The sequence below is a fragment of the Aedes aegypti genome, chromosome 3 (assembly GCF_002204515.2).
Source record: "Aedes aegypti strain LVP_AGWG chromosome 3, AaegL5.0 Primary Assembly, whole genome shotgun sequence".
NCBI lineage: Eukaryota > Metazoa > Arthropoda > Insecta > Diptera > Culicidae > Aedes > Aedes aegypti.
In genome coordinates, this window is record NC_035109.1 from 275,800,637 (window position 1) to 275,825,826 (window position 25,190).

The 25,190-nt window shown below is 36.2% G+C and overlaps 1 protein-coding gene across 1 annotated transcript; it reads left to right on the forward strand.

The window, feature by feature from the left end:
- LOC5576931 (barH-like 1 homeobox protein) lies at nt 1-24,958 on the forward strand. Its single transcript, XM_021853742.1, has 4 exons — nt 1-480; nt 14,443-14,761; nt 20,603-20,698; nt 24,507-24,958. The coding sequence occupies exons 1-4, from the start codon at nt 411-413 to the stop codon at nt 24,727-24,729; spliced, it is 708 nt and encodes a 235-aa protein (XP_021709434.1). The 5' UTR covers nt 1-410; the 3' UTR covers nt 24,730-24,958.
- The last annotated feature ends 232 nt before the right edge of the window (nt 24,959-25,190 follow it).

The following is a 25,190-nucleotide window of genomic DNA, read 5'->3' on the forward strand; positions in this document are numbered from 1 at the left end:
AGCAAACAAGTGGGAGTGTGTTATGGAAAAGTTGTTTTGATGGAAAAATAATGCTTTCCATTTTATTTCAAATTAAAGGCTGTTTAGGATAAACTTTTCGTTGCGCTGATGCCGCCTGTCTCCTTTTACACCACAGTTTCGAAACGGGGACAATTCCGTCGTTGATGTTCGACGTTTGGGAGCAGAACGTTTTAGATCGCGCCGAGATACTAGTGTGTTAAATGCTTTACGCTCGGACGGAACGATGTGCTATTTGGAAGGATGTGCGTTTGGAAATATAAGCTAAAGTTTTGGCGACGGCAGGCCTTAAACCGAGTGGTATTGGAATAGCTGTCGAATTGAGGAAGTTAATTAAGTGCAATATCTGAGGTGTAATTGTGAATTAAACGGCGCGTAAGAAAAGTCTGAATATGGAGACAAGTAAATCGTTTTTCATTCGGGATTTATTAGGCGATCTCATTTCTGGTCGACAAACCGCCGGTAAATATTATAATAGTGAAATGTAAAATGTAATTGATTATATTTTATAATCTGGGCAGATATTGTTAAGTGTTTACCGTTGCAATTCAAAAATAATATTGCTGTTATTGCGGCAGTTTCATTCTCTTCGTTATGGCCGGTTTTCTATAACCTATTGAGCTTAAATTTTGCTGAAATACTATTTGAATAAGGGTCAATTTGTTCACCTTCGCCTAAGCCGTAAACCACGTTTACTCATACAGTTAAACTAGGTTTAAGGTTTAAGCGGTGCTGAAGAAACCTCTTATAAGTGATCATCATATTGTCAACGTGTAACAACAAAAAATCTGTGTCTCAAGAATCAAATCATGTGTATTAGTAAATTTGGAGTTTCTGAAATTGATGTCACTCCCACCCCAGCAACACACATGTTATAATGGTGTATTATCAACTGATATATGACCAAAACTAGTCATATATAAGTTGATAGTACACAATTATAACATGTGTGTTACTCGGGCAGAAATGTTCCAGCATCATAATTCCGAGCAACAGGTCGCCGAAAGTGTATAAAACACTGGATTCATGAATGTCAACATAAAGTTTAAAATATGATTTATCAATCTTTTTTGACATCTAATCCATCAAACAAGCAGAATAGGACTTAAACTACCATGTAGGATATACCTTGCTGCGAATTGCCGTATGCTTCGAAAGCCTGACACTCGCCTTTTAAACGGTGTGCTCCATACAAGAAAAAACATGACAAAACAATATTTTTTGTTGCACAGTTAATTAACTGTCAAGTTCTTTGAAATTTACATGTACACAACGAAACACGTGTCAAATGTACAAATTGAAATTGAAACTGTGAAAAGAAATCACGTGCTCCGGTGGGAATCGAACCCACGACTCGCTATTCGCTATAGATGGGCGCTTCAACCTACAAACTGCGGAGCCGCTTGAAAGACCCCGACGTTCGGAGGCGATTTTTTGTCCATCGATGTATTGTGAATTTTATTGATAAGTATTTTTTTAAAACATAAAGTTTGAATTCTGTGGTAAATAGAGCAGATGGTGGTAAACTGCAAACGACATAAAATTAATTGTGAAAGTCGAATGAAAATTTTAGAGTGAAAACGTAAATTTCCAATAACATTAAACGTTAAACACACAGAAAACGTATTTCCTGAGCATTTTTGTCACATTTTTTGTATGAGTCCTCCGAAAATTTTGTGCTCGACCCCCTCCCCCCTCGGAGCGTGACATAATTTGAACATGATCCCTTTGTAGAAATCAAGTGAATATGTTTGAGTTGAAAAGAATTTTTTAACTACACTCAAAATTGTTTTTACCTAGAAAACAACACAAAAAACTTATGTCCCGAGTTTATTCGTCTGGGAATAAAAACTCAAGGGTATGTAGTTTTTTGGCATGAATTTACTTGTAGAAGTCAACTGAACATGTTCGAGTAGAAATTGAAATGTTTGAATACACTCATAATTTCTTTTACCTCATTCACTACGAAAAACCCTATTTTTTGGACCAGTTTGCCGGTAACTCAAAATTCGATGCGATAAAATATAGTTTTTTCGACCTAAAATTGATTGTGAAAGTTAAATCAAAATGTTTGAGTAAAATAATAAATTTCCAATTAGACTCAAAATTTATTTTAACCGGAAAACGTATATCCTGAGCTTTTTGTCTGCTCAAACATGATCACTTGACTTTTACAAGAAATTCATGCCGAAAAAACTATATGTCATAGCCTTCAATTTTGATTTACAGATAGAAAAGCAGAAATACGTTTTCTGAGTGGTTTTCTGAGTAAAACAAGTTTTAAGTTGTCTCGAAATATTTTTCACTTAAACATGTTCACTTGGCTCTCACAATAAATTTTATGCTTAGCTTAGCTTAGCTTAGACTGACTACACATATCAATGGTTGCTATTCCGTGATTGACCGAAGTCAGTGAAAATGCACAAAGAATCAACTAGAAGTTCGGCTGGGATAGGCCATAATCTTCTTCAGTGTGCATAATTCAGTGCCTCTATTTATACAGGGTCAATAACGGCGCCGGCCACGTCCTTGCAGTCAGGTGGGATTGGAGGAAGGAATGTTAGTGTGTAACCTTTGCTATATGGAGACCGTGTTTACCTCTGCATCTCCACAAAGGTTACTGGGAGGGATGTTTGTTAATGGGGAGGATCGTTGGGTCACAGGATTCACTTTGATAAGCGATTAGACCATGATAAATTATTTGACGCGAGCTAAGGATCGAACACAACTAACCTGCTTCTCGAACCGCGACACTAATAGATCATGCCACGCGAGCGACGCGCGACACGATTGATCCTGCTCACATCACCCGCCCCCGCAGGAGCAAGCGACGCGAGCCAAGGATCAAACACAACTAACCTGCTTCGCGAACCGCGCCACTAATAGATCATGCCACGCGAGCGACGCGCGACACGATTGATCCTGCTCACATCACCCGCCCCCGCAGGAGCAAGCGACGCGAGCAAAGGATCAAACACAACTAACCTGCTTCGCGATCCGCGACACTAATAGATCATGCCACGCGAGCGGCGCGCGACACGATTGATCCTGCTCACATCACCCGCCCCCGCAGGAGCAAGTGACGCGAGCAAAGGATCAAACACTACTAACCTGCTTCGCGAACCGCGACACTAATAGATCATGCCACGCGAGCGACGCGCGACACGATTGATCCTGCTCACATCACTCGCCCCCGCAGGAGCAAGTGACGCGAGCAAAGGATCAAACACAACTAACCTGCTTCGCGAACCGCGCCACTAATAGATCATGCCACGCGAGCGACGCGCGACACGATTGATCCTGCTCACATCACCCGCCCCCGCGAGAGCAAGCGACGCGAGCAAAGGATCAAACACAACTAACCTGCTTCGCGAACCGCGCCACTAATAGATCATGCCACGCGAGCGACGCGCGACACGATTGATCCTGCTCACATCACCCACCCCCGCAGGAGCAAGCGACGCGAGCAAAGGATCAAACACAACTAACCTGCTTCGCGATCCGCGACACTAATAGATCATGCCACGCGAGCGACGCGCGACACGATTGATCCTGCTCACATCACCCGCCCCCGCAGGAGCAAGCGACGCGAGCAAAGGATCAAACACAACTCACCGGCTCTCACAATAAATTTTATGTCGGAAAAACTATATGTCATCGCTTTGAATTTTGAGTTACAAGCAAACGGATCCAAAAAATAGGGTTTATGGTAATATTTTAACTAAAAGAAATTTTGAGTGTAATCAAATTTTCTATTTCTGCTTAAACATGTTCACTACACTCAAACAAGCAAATCAGTGTCGAAAAAAACTATATGGCACTGCTTTGAATTTTGTTTTATGGTTTCCAAAAAACTAGGAAGTGCCTTTTGCCTAATAAATTTGAGTAGACGCATCTTTTTCAAAAACCTAAAAATGAACATCAATCCGCCTACATTGCTGAAACATTTTGAAAATTGCTTGGCAGAGATATTCATGGTCAAAGTTGCACTTCCGACTTTCTGAGGGGGGTTGGGTGTACAGGTGTTAATTAAACACGTTCAACCTGAACTATTAATAAATACTTCACATTATTTTAGCGAATCTTAGATTTCTAATACATAATTCCTCATTCAATCATTCTATCTCAATTTACGAACTTCGTAAAAAAGTAACGTAAATTAAATTCAAGTAAAAAAAGACTTCGTAAATTAAGGTTTTAGTGTAATACTTTTTAATTTATCAAATTAATTTCCAAGAAAATCAGATAAAAAAATCACACTTTTTATTTAAAAGTTCCACCACGAATCCTTTCTAAAGAAATCATTACCATTTTTTTTTAATTCGGTCAGAAATTTTACTAAGGACACCTTCAAGTTCGAGACGAATGGCTTTGCAGTAAAAACCTCTTGAATATGTTATTAATGATAACCACCAAGTGTTGTCATTGCTCTAGGAAGAGCTTACCCAAGAATTCCCTCTGGATTATTTCAATCAAAGATTTTTCAGTAACTTGATTACATGATTATTTGCTCATAAACTACTATTGAAATTTGTTTATGTAACTTTCGAGCATTTTAAAAAAAAAAGTGTCCAAATGCTCCTCCATGAATTTAAGAAATACAGTTAACTCACCCTTACTCGATATTCTGTATCTCGATATCGAGTTAGAGAACCATAGTAAAAGTTGGTTTTCATGGCTAACTCGATGGTCCCTAGAATCGCAGTTGCACTGGTTTTGTGTTCTGTAACTCGATACCTTCTTAACTCGATGGTCCCTTCAATATCGAGTAAGGGAGAGTTGACTGTACTTCGTTAATTATTCACCCAGGAGTTTTAAGAAATTCTGCAAGAAACTTCGAAGCATTATCAAAGAACTACCTGTAGGAAATTTTCCATACATCAAACTCGATTAGAATCCCGGACACCCTATTTTGTATGGGAACTGTTTTACTTTGATTATTTAACCAATTGCCGATAAAAAGATTCATCATTATCATAAGCATTCTTCATTTGTATCGAATGAAATAGCTTATGTAGACACGTTTTTATCGTTTTGCTGAATTTATAAAATCATTTGCCATGTAACAATGAGTTGTCCTAAATTTGACAGTTTTTTTTTTCATTATTTTCCCCCTAAGATTACATGTGTAGAAAATTTTTTATCAAAATTTTCCAGAAGTACCTTCAAATATTTTTCGAGGGATCTCTTCTCCAGAGATTTCATAGAATCTGATTACTATGGAAAAATCCCTGGCGAAATTTCTAAAGGTATCTTTTCAGGTATGCCTAGAATGTATATAACAGTCAACTCTCCCTTACACGATATCGAGTTAGAGAAGCATAGTAAAATTTGGTTTTCATGGCTATCTCGATGGTCCCTAGGGCCGCAGCTGCACTGGTTTTGTGCTCTGGAACTTGCTGCCTCCCTTACTCGATGGTCCCTATAATATCGAGTTATGGAGAGTTGACTGTAATCTGAATTTGGGAATCATTGCAGGAAGTCCAAAAGATGCAATTAATGCAATTAACGAAGTAATCAATGGTGTTAGCCTGATACAAATAATAGTTTTCTTTTATATCCGAGACTGCTTGTAAGATATAAAAGAAAATAAATAAGAAACAAAAAAATTAAAGGAAAGTAAAATTTTCTTTTTAACGTTAATATTTGCCCCTTTTTCAATCGTCTTCTGGGTCGTCATTTTACCAGCTTTTTACTATTAAAACTTTGAATGCCTAACGGAGGTCAAGACCATCTTTTCTTTCCTCCAAAGTTTTCGACTTTTTGAAGGCGGGGGAGTGCCATGAAAGGAAACATATTTGCATCAACCTTATTTCTAGAAGAATTACAGACTTAATACTTACAGGGGAAATAAAATATCTGTAGAGTAAAGCAGGACAAAGGTTTCTTGTTTAAATTCCTAGCTCAGTATAAAATAAAAATGATCTGATTTTTATCTGACATTCAATCCATTTTTGTAAAATTTTACGATGCAGTATGGCAAAGTACTTTACACTGAATCATAACAAAGCAGAAAAAAGTCGCTTCTTAGCGCTAAAGAGAATATAGTAATTAGCTAAAGAGAAATCGATCGCCCTTATGATACTGAACTCGATATTTGTTTTAAACTGAAAGAAGAAACATTTGCCCCACTTTACAGATATTTCATCATATAGATTAATTTCAATTTTGAATCAAAATATGTTACAATTTTAGACCATCTTAGCACATATTGATTTTTGGTAGTCAGGCCTGACTATTCTCATTGGGATAAATAAGACCCGGTGATCAGGCACCAGCAGTACAATTTTTTATCATCACACATGTTTTATCATCAATATAAAAAATAATACGATAAAAAACAACATCCATGAGCAACATTTTGTAAATCTCAAAATCAGATACTAATGCAATGCATATAAATTAAAGATAAATATAACCCATTCTATCTTTCAACCATAACAACATCGTGAAATCTCATCAATCGAATAACAATTGATACTTGAGTCGAGTGGAACAATCGACTTCAGAGAACAGCCCTTCTGGTGAGCGTTAACATACGGAATCACGAACCCACGCTTATTATTTGTATCCTCACATGTATAGGAAGTAGGTATTCACTAGAAGGTGCTGATTTCCCCCAATTTCCTATTCAATTTGTACGGGTTACAAGCCATTCAGAAATAAAAACCTCTCACCAACGCCAATCGAAGATGTTCTAACCCAATAGAGTTGAGTGGTGATGGGTTCTGTGAATATGATTGGCACGTGACTGGTTTTCTACCTCATCCACCGCTAGAACCAACATGATAAACGACCAAGTCTTTTCTCACCACGCCTCGTGCCGATGGGATATGCGGAAAACTTTGGCAAATATAATAAGGAAGATTTGCCACCCACAGATTCAATTGGCTTTTCAGATTTGATGCTACTTGTGAATAATGGGTAGCATGTTATTGGAAAATTTACGAACAGTCACGTTCTTACTTTTCCGATTGATGATTTCGTATTTCTGTTCATCAGTTACAAATCAAAACTATACTGAAGGTATCTGGGCTCGATTCCCGGTCTGTCCAGGATCTTTTCGTGATAGAAATTTCCTTGACTTCCTTGGGTGTACAGTATTGCCACACGATCGAAAATTGCAACTTAGGCTCTCATATCTCAGTTAATAACTGTGAAAGTTCTCATAAGAACACTAAGCTGAGTAGCATGCTTTGTCTCAATGGGGACGTAATGTTAAGAAGAAGCCTAACAAATCATTCACGCTGATTACAGAGTGGCCAAGTGGAAATATTCACGGTGTTTTTTGAGAGAAAACTGTATTGAAAAAAAACAAGTATCCATTAATCATCAACCAAACGAAAGCTTGATTTCTTCCCTTTCATTTGGTGCTTGAACTAAAATGTTCTATAAGGTGGTCTAGTACAGTGTTCCTCAACCTTTTTGAAGCTGCGATCCCCTTCGAAGTTTAACAAACATCCCGCGGACCCCTGAAAATGGATGAAAACGAAAAGAAAAATATTGAAAATCTTTAAAACGTTTGATTATAAAACAACAGATATCCTTCGCAGAAAAACTCAAATGTTTCATCTGTAGTTCATCATAAGATGCAAGAATTCTTTTAAGATCATCTGGTGTTCACTTAGGCCACTAAGAATTTTTACAGAAGTCTATCAAACATCTATCTAAAAGTCCGTTAACAAAATTTAAAAAAAAATCTTGTCAAAATCCAACTGAAAGTCAAGTAGCTTATTCTCAACGAAAACATTCGGATGAATTTGTCAAAAATATTCCAAGGAGCACGAAGAAGATTTATTTGAGAATCATCCCAAAAGTTAAGTTTCAGTCACAAGTTTTCACGCTCCCATCAGTATCAGGTAAGACAGCGCAAACAGTATGGACCGATGTATGAGTTCACTAATTTGACGTTTGAGCGGTGCCGAATTCACTCGTTGCCATGGTCACGTAAATAACACGGCACCGCTCAAACGTCAAATAGTGAACTCGTGCATCGGTTCATAGCTGAATACAAATTTTGGACAATTCGATTACAAACCAGAATCGCCAGCCTGTGTGGGGTCGTCCATAAACCACGAGGTCATTCATGGGGAGAGGGGGGTTCATACAAATTAAAAAAAAAATTATGGACAATTGACAACGAAGGGGGGGGGGAGTGGCCTGGAATATTGAAAACAGTAAAAATATGCGTACTCCAATACATTATATTCAATTAAACTAAAGGATGCTCACGTGACGTTACTTTTGAATGTGCATGAATTGATTCTCATTCGATTTTTGTTACCTTTGACTTTGATGAAATGAAAAATATGCTTTGATTAATTACGCGCTTTTATCATGTTTGTCCATTGTTTAAGATCTGGGCTCACAGTGACAGCAAACTCTCGGCTCACTTTGACGTAGGGGAATTTTGCATCGGTTTTCCTTCCGAGGTCCTGCTATACGGGTATGTTTGGAAGTTATTTACTTTTTGTTGTAGGAAAAGAGAAGACAAACTTTAAAAATCAGGAATTTTGTGCCGTCATTTGCTTATTCTTAGTATGAAAACCAAATACAGGTCGGTCTCGATTATCCGAAGTATCGATTATTTTTTCACTCCGGAAAATCTAATCATCCGGATAATCGAATCACTTAGAAAAAAATTAAAATCTTCGATAAAAGAACTTATATATTATCTTTTTTTCTTTGTTTTATTTACACTACCCACCATAAGTATGGAATCTCATCATTTAGTATTGCAATACCCCAGTTGAATATTGCAGCACCCCGAAAAGTTTAGCATCACCCGGAAACTATAACACTAATAACGCAATATCTTGGAAACCTTGCTTTCTAGAAAGCTGCGATCTTCAGCAAAGTTGTTCAGAAGCCTTACGGCGTTCATCATCTGAAATTTTTAATGCGCCTTTTGGCCGCTACGTGGCGCTAGTGTGCATGTAATTGGTCATATTCTAGCAGGCTCTAGCTCATGAACCTGACCACTTAGAATGTTCGTGTCTTCAGCAAAGTTGTTCACAAGCTTAAAAGCAATGTGAGGCAGCACTGATTGGTTAGCAATTTTGCCGCTACGTGGCGCTAGTGTGCATGTAAATTAATCATATTCTAGCAGGCTGTAGCTCATGAACCTGACCACTTAGGATATTCGTGTCTTCAGCAAAGTTGTTCCGAAGCTTAAAAACAATGTGAGGCAGCACTGATTGGTTACCAATTTTGCCGCTACGCACAGTGGTTTCATTTGTTCTACTAAGCGGTCATAAATCATTTTACTCAATATCCGATGGCAAATACTATCAGAAATTGTCAAATTAATTATTTTTGACTGTTTAAACTCCTCCGAGGTTGATGTCGTTATTAATATCACTTCAAAAATTCTGATCAGGATGCGGAGATTATATTGCAAATGCTCTGTTATATGAATTATTATATGTGCATAAAACCGACTTTGCAATCATCTCTCTTTCCGTGTCCATAATTAACAATAGTATTTAATATTTAATTGCTAGGTACCATGAAATCTATACATTGAAAGTAATATATAGGGATTATTATTGTCCAACTTGAGAAAATTTCCTGCAAAGAGTTGCTTCACATGCTCATCAGTCTACTTTTGGTAAGTGGATCTAAAACTAATGAACACTTTTCTATGTGCCGAAGATGTACATACCAAATAAATACTTGAAATACTTATTAATTGATAATGCCAATTTCACATCAAATCTCTATCAAAACCAAATAACGAACATGGCTTTTAATGTAATTAACCGAACATGGCTTTTAATGTAATACTTATAACTAAGAAACAACTATTGAATGATTTGTTAATATTGTGTTACCTTTTAATATTTTTTTATTACCACAATATTATTTTTTTTTAGCGCTGGATATATAGATACTGGAATGTTGTTGAATAACTTGTTTTGATGCTCAAAATAAATACAAGAACAATTTCATGTCGTTCCTCCCACACTTTGGAAAGTCATGTCATATATATTAGAATGGCTGTTATACAAATACTAATTTAAAAGGATTTTACTGTCACAGCGCCCTCACTAGAACTACTTATTAAATCAATATACAATGTTGCAAGTGCATTCATATCGAGTTGAAGTATGAGTAGTGAAAATTTCTTTATTGTGTATATTAATTCCAGTTAGCAACAAATATACTGGTATGTAATAAATTCTATGAATATTTTTACCATTGCCTTTATTGGTAAAAACTAACAACTTCGAAGGCACGCTGCTCACTTATTTGCAAATATTTGCAGTTGGAACCTTCACAGGTTCATTTTCCTACGTAAACATGATCATTTGACGGCAGAAGTTTGATTAAATGTGATTAAGAACATTTTCAAAAACGTATTTCAAATAAAGTGATGTAGTTACGAACTGAGCATATTTCTATCCTCACTACTCACATCAATACTGACTCCTAGATGTTAAATAACACTCTAAAATGCTTTGGAAGTGATAGATATACATCTGTACTGATGTTCTGTAATCTAAACTGATTGAAAAATCATTTGATTCGGGTTTGCGAAGACAATAAACAAAGTGCTGAAATCGCTTAATTTTTAAAGTTATTTTAACACACGAAAAATACACTCAATCATTCATAGCCCTACTATGCATATCAAACAGGAACGTCTATAATGTTTATGTTTTGCACTACTGAGATAATAATTGATCCATGAAAAGGTAAAGGAAGAACAACCAAGACATTTTGTTTTTCGATTTATGGCCTATGGGCGATACCACTGTGCTACGTGGCGCTAGTGTGAGTGTAATTTCATCATATTCTAACTGGCTCTAGCTCATGGACCTGACTACTTAGAATGTTCGTGTCTTCAGCAAAGTTGGTCAAAAATTTTCAATTTGATTTTCTTTTAAAGTACGAATATTTAGAAGAAGCCATGTGTCTACGAACCTGTTTACTAAGACAAAATTCAAAACATTGTGGAATATAATATAATAGTTTGTTTACTATGTGTTCAGAAAATTCAAAATTTGACATGTTTTGTCAAAATATGCTATATTTAATGCCTAAAAAAATCGTACACAGTTTTAATTTAAAGTTATTTCCAACATTCAGTTAAAATTTCGGATCCATCATTTCGCTAGAAGCAGAGCCACCGTCGTCAAAATTGATAATCAATCAGTGCTGCCTCACATTGCTTTTAAGCTTCTGACCAACTTTACTGAAGACACGAACATTCTAAGTGGTCAGTAGGGCGTAGGGCGTCTCCCATGTGTTCTTTACCATCCTTACCATAAAAATAGTTTTCTGTGAAATTAACAGCTTTCTAGGTGGTGATTTAAAGGTGGCCCAAAGACAATGTAGGTTTATATGGAAATTACTATGGAGAAATGTTGAGATATGTTCCAAACACGCTAGTACTGTAATGCTGAAAGAATTTCACAGAAAGAAAGCTGAAAATTTCACAGAACACTATTTTTATGGTAAGGATGGTGAAAAGCATATGAGAGATTAGATTTTCGAACATTTTTAAAATTTGAATTGCTAGAGCCGTCTACAATATGACCAATTTACATGCACCCTAGCGCCACGTAGCGGCAAAATTGCTAACCAATCAGTGCTGTCTCACATTGCTTTTAAGCTTCTGAACAACTTTGCTGAAGACACGAACATTCTGAGTGATCTGGTTCATGAGCTAGATCCGTCTACAATATGACCAATTTACATGCACACTAGCGCCACGTAGCGGCAAAATTGCTAACCAATCAGTGCTGCTTCACATTGCTTTTAAGCCTCTGACCAACTTTGCTGGAGACACGAACATTCTAAGTGATCAGGTTTATGAGCTACAGCCTGGTAGAATATGATCAATTTACATGCACACTAGCGCCACATTGCTAACCAATCAGTGCTCCCTCACATTGCTTTTAAGCTTCTAAGCTTCTGACCAACTTTGCTGTAGACACGAACATTCTAAATGGTCTGGTTCATGAGCTACAGCCTGCTAGAATATGATTTAATTACATGCACACTAGCGCGACGTAGCGGTGAAATTGCTAACCAATCAGTGCTGCCTCACATTGCTTTTAAGCTTCTGACCAACTTTGCTGAAGACACGAACATTCTAAATGATCAGGTTCATGAGCTAGATCCGTCTACAATATGACCAATTTACATGCACACTAGCGCCACGTAGCGGCAAAATTGCTAACCAATCAGTGCTGCCTCACATTGCTTTTAAGCTTGTGAACAACTTTGCTGAAGACACGAACTTTCTAAGTGATCGGGTTCATGAGCTAGAGCCGTCTACAATATGACCAATTTACATGCACACTAGCGCCATGTAGCGGCAAAATTGCTAACCAATCAGTGCTGCCTCACATTGCTTTTAAGCTTCTGAACAACTTTGCTGGAGACACGAACATTCTAAGTGGTCAAGTTCATGAGCTAGAGCCTGCAAGAATATGACCAAATTATGTACATGCACACTAGCGCCACGTAGCGGCGAAATGGCGCATTAAAAATTTCAGCTGATGAACGCTGTAAGGATTCTGAGCAACTGCAGCAACTGAGCAGCTGAAGACCGCATCTTTCTAGAAAGCAAGGATTCCAAGATATTGCGTCATTAGTGTAATAGTTTACGGGTGATGCTAAACTTTTTTGGGGGTGCTGCAATATTCAACTGAGGTGTTGCAATACTAGATGATGCGATTCCATACTTATGGCGGGTAGTGTATATGATGCGGTGGCGTAGCCAGAAATTATTTCTAGGAACAGTAGGAGTCTTTACAAAAAAAAAATTGATGATTTATGCAAAAAAATTGAAAAACAAGAACATCAAAAAACAAATTCCGGATATTCGAGTCGAAAATTCCGGATAACACTACGAAACACGTTTTTGTCTCAAGCACCAAAATACCGCTGTTCACTCAATTAAGGGTTGCTGAATCCCTTGCCGTTTTTAAAAATATCATAACACGTCTAGTTTTTGAGATACAGTCAACTTTCGTTCGTTGCACTAAACCCGTGGCCCACCTAGTGAAAGACTTTCACTAATCGGGCTGAGTTTTGAGCTGTCAAATAACCGATTACAATAGAAGGTCAGAGCTACCAACATTGAGAAATTTCGGTTTATGTCAGAAAGTGACGTTTGCCTTCGTTTTAGGTGGGCTGTAGCTCACTTAACGGGAGCCCAATTAAAACGAAGTGCAATTAAACGTAGTGCAACGAACGAAATTTGACTGTATTGGCTGTTGAAAATGCAAAAATTGACTATTTTTCCCAACTTGCATGCAAGTTTGCCAGCTTGTAAGGTAATTTATTTGCTTAATTTGCCACAGAATTCAAACTTTATGTGTTGAACAATACTTATCGGCAAAGTTTATAATACTTTCGATGCGGAAAACTCGTTTTTTGATGGTTTGAAGAAGTATTGTATTTTCCCATATAAGAGAAACGACGAATTTTGTATGGATAAATTTTGTTTGATAAATTATACTTTAAATTTAGCTAGTGTTTTATACAACTTTGGCGACCTGTAGCTAAAAATTGTGACGTGCTGGAACATTTCTGAAAATGGCATCAGATTCAGTAACTATAGTTTTTCAATAGGTTAGAAAATGCCGCAAGTTTTTACTATGGTTGACTTACAGTGCCATATACAATATCCACTCTTTTGCCTGTAAGGCTCAGTTTAGTTTTAAAACGTTGGATTAATAAAAGCTTACGCCGGCGAAAGAGGTGTTAGTTAATACTATCATAGAGTAAATCGACTTTAGCTAGATTATTGATCAAGTCAATAGCGTTTAATTGATATAAGCGTGTATTTTCTAGATATTCTGGCACATCATAAGTATATCTTCAAATGAAAAAATGTGCTATTAATATACCACGATTTGTATAAGCCATAAAGAAACAATATAAAATAGCGAATTTTTGTTCATGAGCTACTGAATATCAATCTTTAAACACCTAATTAAGGAGTTCTATGTCATGTCCGCAGTTCTTTCTATGTTGACCATAGAACCATAAACTCTCATTATATAACATAAAACATCGCATTTGTTTATTTTGAAAAGCGTAGCATCTAAATATTACATAAATGAAAAACTGCACTTCATTTCTTCTACTGAAAGGTAAAACCAGTGCAAAATTGTGTACGTCAACATCAAAAGTAAAAACCATCGTTTAAATCCGTAGCATAGGTAGTGCAATGCATGCACATACTTCATTAGTGGCTGAAAGAACTAAAACAGCCTTCTTCAAAGTGCAAATTTGAATTTAAATGTAGGAACACGTACTGTTCCACTTCCAGTTGTTTTTTCCAGTAACAGCTAAACCATACACACTAATTAACGCTTTAGGCATCATATCTTCCACGTTGGCATGTGTTTTCGAATAAATTCATTCCTCTTTCTTTCTATTATGTTGTTCAACCCCTCGTAATAGATTCACAGCAGGGATGCCTCACATCGGAAACCGACGAGGACGACAACAGTGACATCGACATCGAGGACCGTTCTTCGCCGGAATCGACGTTTTACTCCCAGGCACATCAGTCGCAGCAGCATCCACAATTGAGTTCTTGTGGTGGAGGAAGCGGTGCAATGTTAAATGTTAACCATCATCACCAGGGAATGATTTCCGCAAACGGATCGATTAGTGTCGATGCACCGAATGGTTTGATCATCAAGGCGGGCAGAAAACCGCGAAGGCGACGAACGGCATTTACCCACGCTCAGTTGGCATACCTGGAGCGAAAGTTTCGGTGAGTAGTTTAGTAACAATAATCCTGTTGCTAAATTTTCTAAATCGTTATTCGATCTCCAAGAATTTTGTTACTTCAGTGGTTCACTGGACCAGATCGGGTAAAAATGACCCGAAAATCCCGAGGTCCCAAATAGGTGAATTTGACTTTTCTTCCAGACTGGCAATAGGGTCTACTTGGGCACTTCCATGATTCACTTTGACATGGGGGTTTTTATCGGTCGAATTTTCTGAAACTTTGCAATAAGAAGCACCTCAAAATATGAACCCAGTAGCTTTCAAAAAGCCTACTGCCGAAGCGGACCAAAAGTGCCAATAATAGGATCCAGCTCCCTGTTGGGTGTTAATTTTCAAAAAACGAACTCAGACCTGATCGAACGAAACATTAGAAGAGTATTGGGCAATCGAAAAGTAATTGACAATATTCCTTCAATTCGGAATCTCCTCAAATTTTACATCAATTTGTGCATTTATTCCAATTGCAAAGTATACATACAGTACTGGACAGAATAAAGTACGCATTGGCCGTTTCTCCATACAAAATGATCAAGTTTGGAGTCTTATATCTCGGTTTCTAGTTGTCCGATTGACCTGAAATTTTCACCGCAGCTTGAAAGTAACCTCAAATTTAGTAGACTAGAAATTCATAGTTTTTCATTAACGAACTTTTAAGTTATCGCAAATCTCAAATTTCGAGAAACATGACAAAATTTTAAAGTAAAAATAATTTTTAAATGAAAATATTTAGAGCAATATGTCCTTCTGCAAAAATGTACAATTTGATAAGACACACAAGTTTGCAGAACATCATTTTTCGGTAAAACTGATAGTTTTCAAAATTAAATTTTGCAATTTTTTGCAAATTGAGAGATTTTCAATAATTTAGAAGATTATGTTTCAAATGCAGTGATATTTTAATTGAGTATAATCTATGTTATATCTAGGCTGTGGTGAAAATTTCAGATCAATAGGACCTCTAAAAGCTGAGATTCAGATCTCCAAACTTGACCATTTTGTATGGAAAAACGGCCAATGCGTACTTTATTCTGTCCAGTACTGTATTGTTCAATTTTTCGGTACTGGTTTTAAGATTGATTTGGTTATGTTGAACAAATATTAATACAGTCAACTCCTGATTACGTGATATTGCAGGATCCTATGAGTTATGGAGATATCGCATTATAGAACGCAAAATCATTGGGGCCCATTCACACATTTCATAACACTGAAGGGGGTAGATGGGTGTCCTCGTACTGTTACGGCTCATACAAAATTTGTAAAATGCTCATACAAAAAGCGTTACGAAGGGGTGGGTGGGTGTCGAAAATGGCATTTTTGGCGTTATGAAATTTGTGAATAAACCATTGCAACTGAGATTCAAGGGACCATCGAGGTATGGTAAATTGAATTATATCATGTGTTGTGAATTATTGGAAGCTTAGTTTCAAAACCACCGATATCCCTCGGGTGGCTGGGCATGTGGAACAGAACAGGATGTAGCAGGGTGGCCACCAAATATCCATTTTGAAATTCCCGCTTTTTTCCCGGTTTTCCCGGTAAAATTTTCAAAATATTCCCGGTTTTTCATTGAGGGGCCCAAACGCAAAATGGGGACAATTTGGTCAGTTTTTAAATCGAATATACTAAAAATTCTTGTTCAAGCTTTTCGACGGAATGTTTAGGTAATTTTTCTGTCAAATAGGAAAAATAATATTTTATAGGAGATTGGCTTGTTTTTTGGCTCCTGTACAATTAATATGGAATGAAAAAAAAACTTCAAAGTCGATTATTTTAAAACTAGGTTTCTGTCACTTACACTTCTTTGCTTCTAACCCCGTTTCCCATTTTCTCAACTTTCTCGGAGGTTTTTTCAAATATGTTATTCTACATAAAAACGTTGGAGTTCTTGAGCAAAACAAATTGACCTGCTCTCAAGCTAACTCGCGACATACAAACACCATTCCATTTAAATTTATATAGATATGCCAAATTTTTACATCTTTCGTTTTTTTTTTCTTCATAAAAATGAAGATTTGTATCTTACCTTACTTATTCAATTTTTAGTCGATTTAGGGGTCTATTTTATAAATCGAGCAGTTTCGTGTGACTCGTCTGCAGTTACTGTCGATCAAAGCAAGCATGCCTATTTTAGATGTCACTCGTCGACTCCCATAGTAATCCAGTCACATAGAGTGACAACTGTCGATAATCTCGAGTGACAGAGCCGAGTCGACGGTGACTCCAGTCGAGTCTTTTTTGATCGACTCGACTTATAAAATAGGGCCCTTAGTCTATTTTAGTCGAACTAATGATACATTAGAAGCTCTTATAGAGAAAGCATTGCTTTAAAAAATATCCGATAATATTAATTTATTATTCAGTAACTAAAGAAAATTATAAATCCAATATGTTTGAATGCATAAAACTTCTGCAAGAAGTTTTCAGACTCTGATTCGAATTTTTGAGTCGGATAAGTTGGAGAAAAAACAATCAAGTTCAAGTAACATAAAAATAATCATAAAATATTTCGAAACATTGCCAACCAATTTGATACATTTCTAAGAAGTTTGGTGTAGCAAAATAGACCATTTGTATAAGAAATTAAATCATTAATGTTAAAATATTATTTGTTCAAGATTTCAGATGCCTAATGGCAATACTATCAACCATATCAACTTTCTACAACTTATTTTAGGTGGTTTGTAGATTTGGAGCTTAAAGATATTCGTTCAGAATGATTTTCCCGGTGACCATCTCAAATTCCCGGTATTTCCCGTCTTTTTCCCGGTGGATTCAAATTCCCGTCTTTTTCCCGCTTTTCCCGTTTTTCCCGGTTCGGTGGCCACCCTGAATGTAGTCAAGTCATTCGAAAACTCTTTAACCATCTTTCTTAGAGTTAGTTTTTAAAAAGTCTCTAAAATATCCAGATGCGGAGAGTCGACTATATTACACAAATCAACCTCCAACGCTATTTTATAATATTCTTTGTTCAATTTATAGCAACGGACAGTTTTTCATAGAATGAGTTTTTTATCTCCATACATTATTAGATATGTTCCAATATTTTAGTCAATTCAATTATAAAGCAGTGTCAGGCAAAAAGTTGCATATAAAAGCACAACCGGCCAAAGATTTGAGTCAACTCTTAAAACTTGACAAATTTCTATGCTCAAAGCTATTTCAGCTATTTCTATGCTCAAAGCAAGATCGATTATCGACATTTAGAGCATATATGAAACTTCAGATGTGGTTGTTTCAATATATTTTTGACATGAGGGTTAAACCATTAAACTCAAATTTCAATATTTCCCAAAATTCGCTCATTTTCTGAAAATGCAAATCCTAATATTTCAATTATAGGATTACTGTTAAGTCCTATGAAATGCTTTCTACGAGTGGAATATCTCCAAAAACTGCTTAGCGCAATAACTATTCATGGCATCGGACAACCATAAGGTTCCTATCAATATGGCGCATTGTTCATAACTTTGAGTCACTCTCATAAGTTATGGAAAACATGATTTGCCAAATAACTGGGCATTTGTATCTTCAAATTCATTAATATTATATTTACACAGGTTCCCAAACTTTTGAAGATCGTGGCGCGCTTAGCCATTATCTTGGAACGACGCGACGCCCCAGAATAAAAAGCAGAACTGTGCTTTTTTTCCGTTGAAATAAAACGACTACAAAACAACAAGGCTCTTCCGCTCCACACCGCAGGCTACTATCGCTACCAGCTCAGCACCTCTCTTTTATGCAATGTCTGTCCTATTTATATGTACAATCTATGTCGACTACCTCTACAATTCTTACCCAAGACATCTGCACTGCAGGATGTGTGATGTACCTGCCTCCAACAATTTCCGGTGCGGTGGACAAAACACGACACTAACTTGCGATGCAAGCTTTTATCCTTAACACAACTTTACTTTTGCGAATCGCAAGTCAGTCCCGTCTGTAAAAAGTAGGCATGGAGAAAGTGGGCTGTGAAGTTTCCAAACTCGTTTTCCATACAAATGTTCAAAAAATTCCAGATGTTTGGAAAATGTTCAAATCTTAATGAAACTTTCACAATTTGCTTTTCACTACGATATCGGGATAAATATAGAGATGAACAAAACACAGTTCATTTTTGTGTTACACGATGCGGGAACCTGTAGTGGGACTGACATGCGGTTACTTTTCATTATGGGACAATTTGACTTGTAGTTTTTTTTTTCCTATTTTTTCCGACCAAATCTTATTATCTGAAAGAGCATTGGAAGATATGTTGAAAACTGAACACAACTCAATTTTGACGAAAATGCAGATAAGACTGACTTGCGATTCACGGCATTTTATGAGTAAAAAGTTGAAAATAAAAAATTTCATTGCTCAAAAATTTATTTAAAAAATTAAGAAGTAGGAAGGTCGTAATCGCTTTGATGGTGACTGCTTTTCAACGAAAAATATTAAAAGTTGGTACCGTAAACCGGGGGCAAATTGATCACTATTTTACAACTTTTTGTTGTTTTACCCTTGGGAATTCGAATATTGTCAAATAATTTTCGACAAAATCAATACTCCATTGATCTTTATCAGTTTATGTAATTAACTTTTCATGAAATAATATTTAACATATGATAAAAATAGTTTTAATTTCAAAAAATAAAAATGACACACTGGGGCGAAATTGATCACCATATAACAACGCAGGTTACAAAATAATAAAATGTCCGTATCTACTAAATTAAGGTCTCCTGAATCAGAAATTGAGGTCAAAATTCTTACAACTCGAGTATTTGATCATTTTATTGCAAAATTAAACTTTGAAAATCTGCCTAATACGCCTAACTGTAGGCAATTTTCCTTGAAATAAGCAGATATTTTTAGAATGAACGGTTTTTTTGAGCAAAAAACTATACTTGCTATGCTGTATGATATCAAAAATGAGTTCAGCAGTTCATACTTAAGCTTATACAACATTTTAAATACTCAAAGCTGATATGTACGCATAGCATCAGTAGATTGTTTAGCACCGACATTTCCAACGGTGTTGCTTACACACCTTCAAAAAGTGTGAATATTTCTATGCAAAACTGACCCTAATAAAAATGAAATAGTGCAACATCATCATTAGACATCCATAAACTAGAAAACATGGAATGTCTGTGGTGCCAACGAAGCTTTCAGCATCCTTTGGAGGAAATGTGTTTTGGTATCAACCTGATCAAATTCGCCCCACTGATCAATTTGCCCCCGGATTACAGTACAAGATATGAAAAAAAAAGTTTGTTATTGAAACTTCGTCAAAACTAAAAAAGAGTATTCTTGAATCAACTTTTGTTACTCGTCTTTTATAAAACACCTGTTTACTACCAACAGTAATGTTTTAAAAAATCTGCAAATCAATCCCAATAATTTAATTCTGACAAAAACAATTTCACATAAGATATCAAGAAGAAAACAGTAACAAACCAAACAGTGTAAGCAAAACAAATTGTGGGCTTCGTGGCCGTGCGTTTAGTGTCTCTAAGTCATTTAGGCACTTCGTGCTATGGAGTTTGAGTTAGAATCCCGCTTCAGTTCGGAAAAGTTTTGGTCGGGATCGTATTTCGACTGTACGAGCTTTGCATGGTAGTCCGTTGTCTAGTGTGCTGCTTCATTCAAACGGCAATACGTCCACTGGAAGCAATAACGTGTCGGTGTACTTAAATAAAAAAGGTTTTGACCGCTGTACTTGAATTTGAATTTTATTTCCAAACGATTAGAAATGCAAAAATGGTCACTGTCAAAAAGCGAAAATAGAAGGAAAGAACCAATCCAATTCGCTAAACCAGCTTTCTTCTAATCTTTTCAGGTGTCAAAAATATTTATCAGTGGCGGACAGAAGTGATGTAGCTGATGCTTTGAATTTATCAGAAACTCAAGTTAAAACCTGGTATCAGAACAGACGGTATGTATGAATCATGTTATAAACACCATATCTGTCCCATATCAATAGCAAATCAAATTATTATTGGTTTAATATAAGATAATGAAACACGGTACAAAACATTTCAGTGTTACAAAAAGTCTGTAATTTATTTATTTCTATCAAAATACCATAAAATTTCCATTAAAACAAATAGATGTCGTATTTTTGAACCACAACCAGAAGCACCGCGCTGATGCTGTATATAAGAAGCGTGGATTTTTACCTACTGAAGTGTTAAAATTCTTAGGCTACATGCAGTAGCGTAAAAAGGGGGGTGCGGTCCGCACCGGGCCCCGTGTTCATAGGGGCCCCGAAATCATGGTGAAAATTTCTCATAGCATTAGCAATTGAGTTTTTGATAAACTGAAATGTATCGGAACAAGGTATATCAGGTTTGGAAGAGCCTTGAATTGATAATGAGTAGGGGATCCTATATCATCTAGTATATCGGTTAAGGTAGTGTTTATTTCAACGCTATAGAACAGTACTTTTGAACAGAACATTATGGTAGTGGATTAAAAAAATACACAATGTATTTCTGTTAATCATAGAGCCCTCTATAACTTGAGCTCGAGGAAGCCAGAAACCGGTCTTATTTTCCTTTTTTCGTATTGCAACGAATCTTGATGTAAATTCTTGAGAATCCAGAGATTACTACGCGGCTACTCCATAGGTTCATAGATTTTCAGCTCCAGGAATTCTTCTAGAGGTTTGTTTAGAGCTTTTTTCAAGTATACGTGCAAAGACTTCTCCAAGGGGATTATTCCACAAAATCTATAAGGCATTATTCCAAGATTTTCAAAATAAATTCAACAAAGGATTTCTAAGAAATCTTTTTAAAAATGAAAAATGCTTTCGATGATTTCTGGAATTATTATTGAAATAAATTCTACTTGGAATCTTTCGTTGGGTGATTTTCCTTATTTCATTATTAGTTTCTCTGAAGACTCATCCGAGACTTTCTCAGGGAAGCACTAGAGATCCGTATATCTTCAAAAGATTTCTCTCTTGTAGGAGCTTATCATGTACTTCATCAGATTTAAGGTACCGCGGGGCAAGTGGGAACGAAAAAAACGATAGTTCAAACAAATTGTTCAATAAAATTTTCAAATGTCAATATTTTCCAAATCCAACAACACAATCATGTTTTGGCAACATATTTGCTGGTGTGTGCATGAAACTAATCTAATAATTTCGAAATTGTGAAAACCTTGGAAGAAAGTTTTAGAATGAGCCAATGGACGCAGTTACCTCGCTAAGCGGGGCAAGTGGGACACATCCAGTTTCATGCGTCAATCCACATCAGTAAGTCAACCACAATAATAATAGAATACAATAATAGGATAGTCATAGTCATAGTCATAGATTTTTAAATTTTAAGTACATATTTGATGTACATAAGGGATCAACAATAAAATACGTTACGTTTTAGGAAGAAACCCTTTATTTAATAGTATGTCACCTCACATTTAATATTAACTGAAAATTCCTCAATAAAAGCGTAAAGAGGAAATCAACATGTTCAAAATATATCATTTATAAGTTGTTAATTAAAATGTAGCACATAAACAATAAATAATCAACTAAATTATAAATATGTTTTGTTATTATTTATATGCATGGCAGAAAACCACCTTATGGGATGGAATTGTTTTCCATCACTACTTAATTTGGTAAAAATAACAAATAAAGTTCAAATAACATAGAAATGTAATCGTTCTCATGATGCATTTCAAATTTCAGCTGTGTGTTTGTTCAATTTTGAAGTCGTATTTCAAAAATAAAAAAAAAATAATCAAAAAATAAAGAATCATAACACTTTTCTTCTCCCTCTTATGCAATTACGTAATTTGAGGTTGAACTTTTTTGATAAAAATCATTTGTTTGAATGTTTTAGTGCTACTCTCTAGCAAAATGTATGAAACGTGTACGAAAAGTTTTGATTCTGGTTTTTGTTTTGATAGGTCCCACTTACCCCAGGTACAAATATATTTTGGGGTAAGATAGACCATCGAAAATGTCATATGAAATGAAAACAAAATACTGATTTATCGTTAGCAGCTTGTAATAATACTAAAAATTATAGCTTATTGATGGAAATTCGATTTAAAACACATTTTTTTTTGTGAGTCAATGCCAGACGTGAAACGTGTCACAATTTGTCATGCAATTTGAAAATGGCGCTGAACTGACAACTGTTACATGAACCACATGGTAATAAAAATAACAATATATTCAGTACAAAATACATTCCTTGCCATTGTATCTTCAACTTTCTAGAAAAATACCCCCATGAAAAACTTTTCCTAGTTGAGCTATGACGAAACGCCCCACTTACCCCGGATTCTTACTTGCCCCGGGGTACCTTATATGATTTTGAGACTTTATATGATTTTTTTAAGGAATCCTCTGCAAAAAAATCTGAAAAATTTCCTTTGCAACTTTTTGGAAAAAAAAGTATAGAAATCTTATATAAATTCTTTAATTCCTTTGGAAAATTTTCTGAAGGAATCATTGGAGAAAAAAAATCTGTTTATATCATTGAAAAAAAATCCGGTTGAGTTTTTCAAGGTACATCGAATGAAAATTCAGGTAGAATTCTTCGGGAAATCTGTGAAGCAAATCCACAATTCCGGAAACTATCTGTGACATGAAACTTGCCTACCTCCAAGGGCACAAAAGCACAGCAATCTTTTCACCCGACCTGACCCAGTGACCCACCGGAATAACTACGGCCACATGAAGTTTCCCGAGATCCTTTGGCCACTTTTAGAAACTAGATAAGTGGACGAGTATTCTGACAAAAAAAAGTAATCCGTTAAGTATTCGCCGAGTGGTGAGAGTTTACTTACTATACGGGTTACATAATAAATTATAATATTTTCATGTAATTTAAATTCAGATAAACACACAAATTTTAGGTTTTGAGAACGAACAAACAAGGCCGCACCCTCATGTAAAGGGCAGATCTCTGTTATATGTAGTAACCGATTCTCGTCACAGTACAGAAGTTCAGGTTTTTCATATTGAATTCGACAAATAGGTGTCAAAAATCTGACACCCTGAGAATTTGATACATTTTGGAACAGAGGAAGCCAGAACAATAAATTCGAAAAGTACGATTCTGATGTAACTCTCCCGATCATTTCACTTGATGTTTTGCAAGTGATGCATTGAGAATTTTTATAACCTTTAACCATAGAACAGATGATTAGAGACTGGGTTTATCGTTGATGAGATGAGATGATTTGACGAAATAATACAACGATTTCTATTTTCCATAACATTTTCTGTTAAGCTCCTGGTTGGGCAACATGAACTCCATTGGCCGGGGCAGAACGGTCCATTACAAAATAAACTAAAATAAAAAAAAGTTTGGTCACTTAAAGTCTTCAACAACGTATTTATGCACAATTATGTAATTTGGCCACCTCCATTTGATTTTGCCTTAAATGGCCAAATAAAATACGCGTAACGTTATGTCCAAATTACTTTGATCACCCTAGTAGGATTGATAGAAAATTTACTTGAGAAATTTTTGAAAAAGTCTGCTGAAGTAATTGAAGCATAATTTTGTCCCATATTTTAGGCTATAAATTATAGGAAATCGTGATAAAACATTGTTTTTATCAACACACTCAAAGGTTACAGTTTGATTTTGCTAAAAGATACAAATTTCGGCTGATTCATGTTCATTATATGCGTTCAAAATCACTGCAAGCCTTGGATGTTCGCAATATGAATCGGTATACAAACAATATTGAATAAAAATCTTTTTTTCATTTAGGACCAAATGGAAGCGCCAAAACCAACTCCGATTGGAACAGCTACGACATCAGGCTACCCTGGAGAAAGAATTGATAAACAACCAAGAGCCGACGGCAAATTCCATGCAATGCTGTCCCACCTCCCTATCATCGTTCAGTCAGAATCCGTGCAATTTTCTCACGTCGGCCGCAGCAGCGGCAATATTCCGAAACGTGTCCTACGCACATGGTTGTCCCCTATAATTTAGTGACCTATTGTCAACCCTGCCAACTTCCACTTGCTCCAGATGAATGAAATGTTATATGACTGATTTTAGACACACCGCAGATTAGAGGAACTTGTCATGTGTTTTGGTGTAATTTATGTGTATAGGAAGATGATTTGTAAATAGCTCGGTGTTTGTTACGACGGCTAATAGTAATGCTAAACCTGTAATGATTATAAGAGCACAAAACTCTACAAACAAGCATCTCTCTCCCTGCTGTTTTATCAATCAGAGAAAGCCCGGCGGAAACTTGAATAGCTCAATTACACTCCCACCGAGACATCGACGACGAACTGCCGAGGGTAAGTATAATGTTAAACATTAGCCCGAAAATCACCCACAAAACACTTTCCACTTTGAAGTGCCTAATTGATATTATGTTGACATCCGCTCGCTCTTTTGTAGGGAAAATTGATACACAATTTAGACGCCAATTGT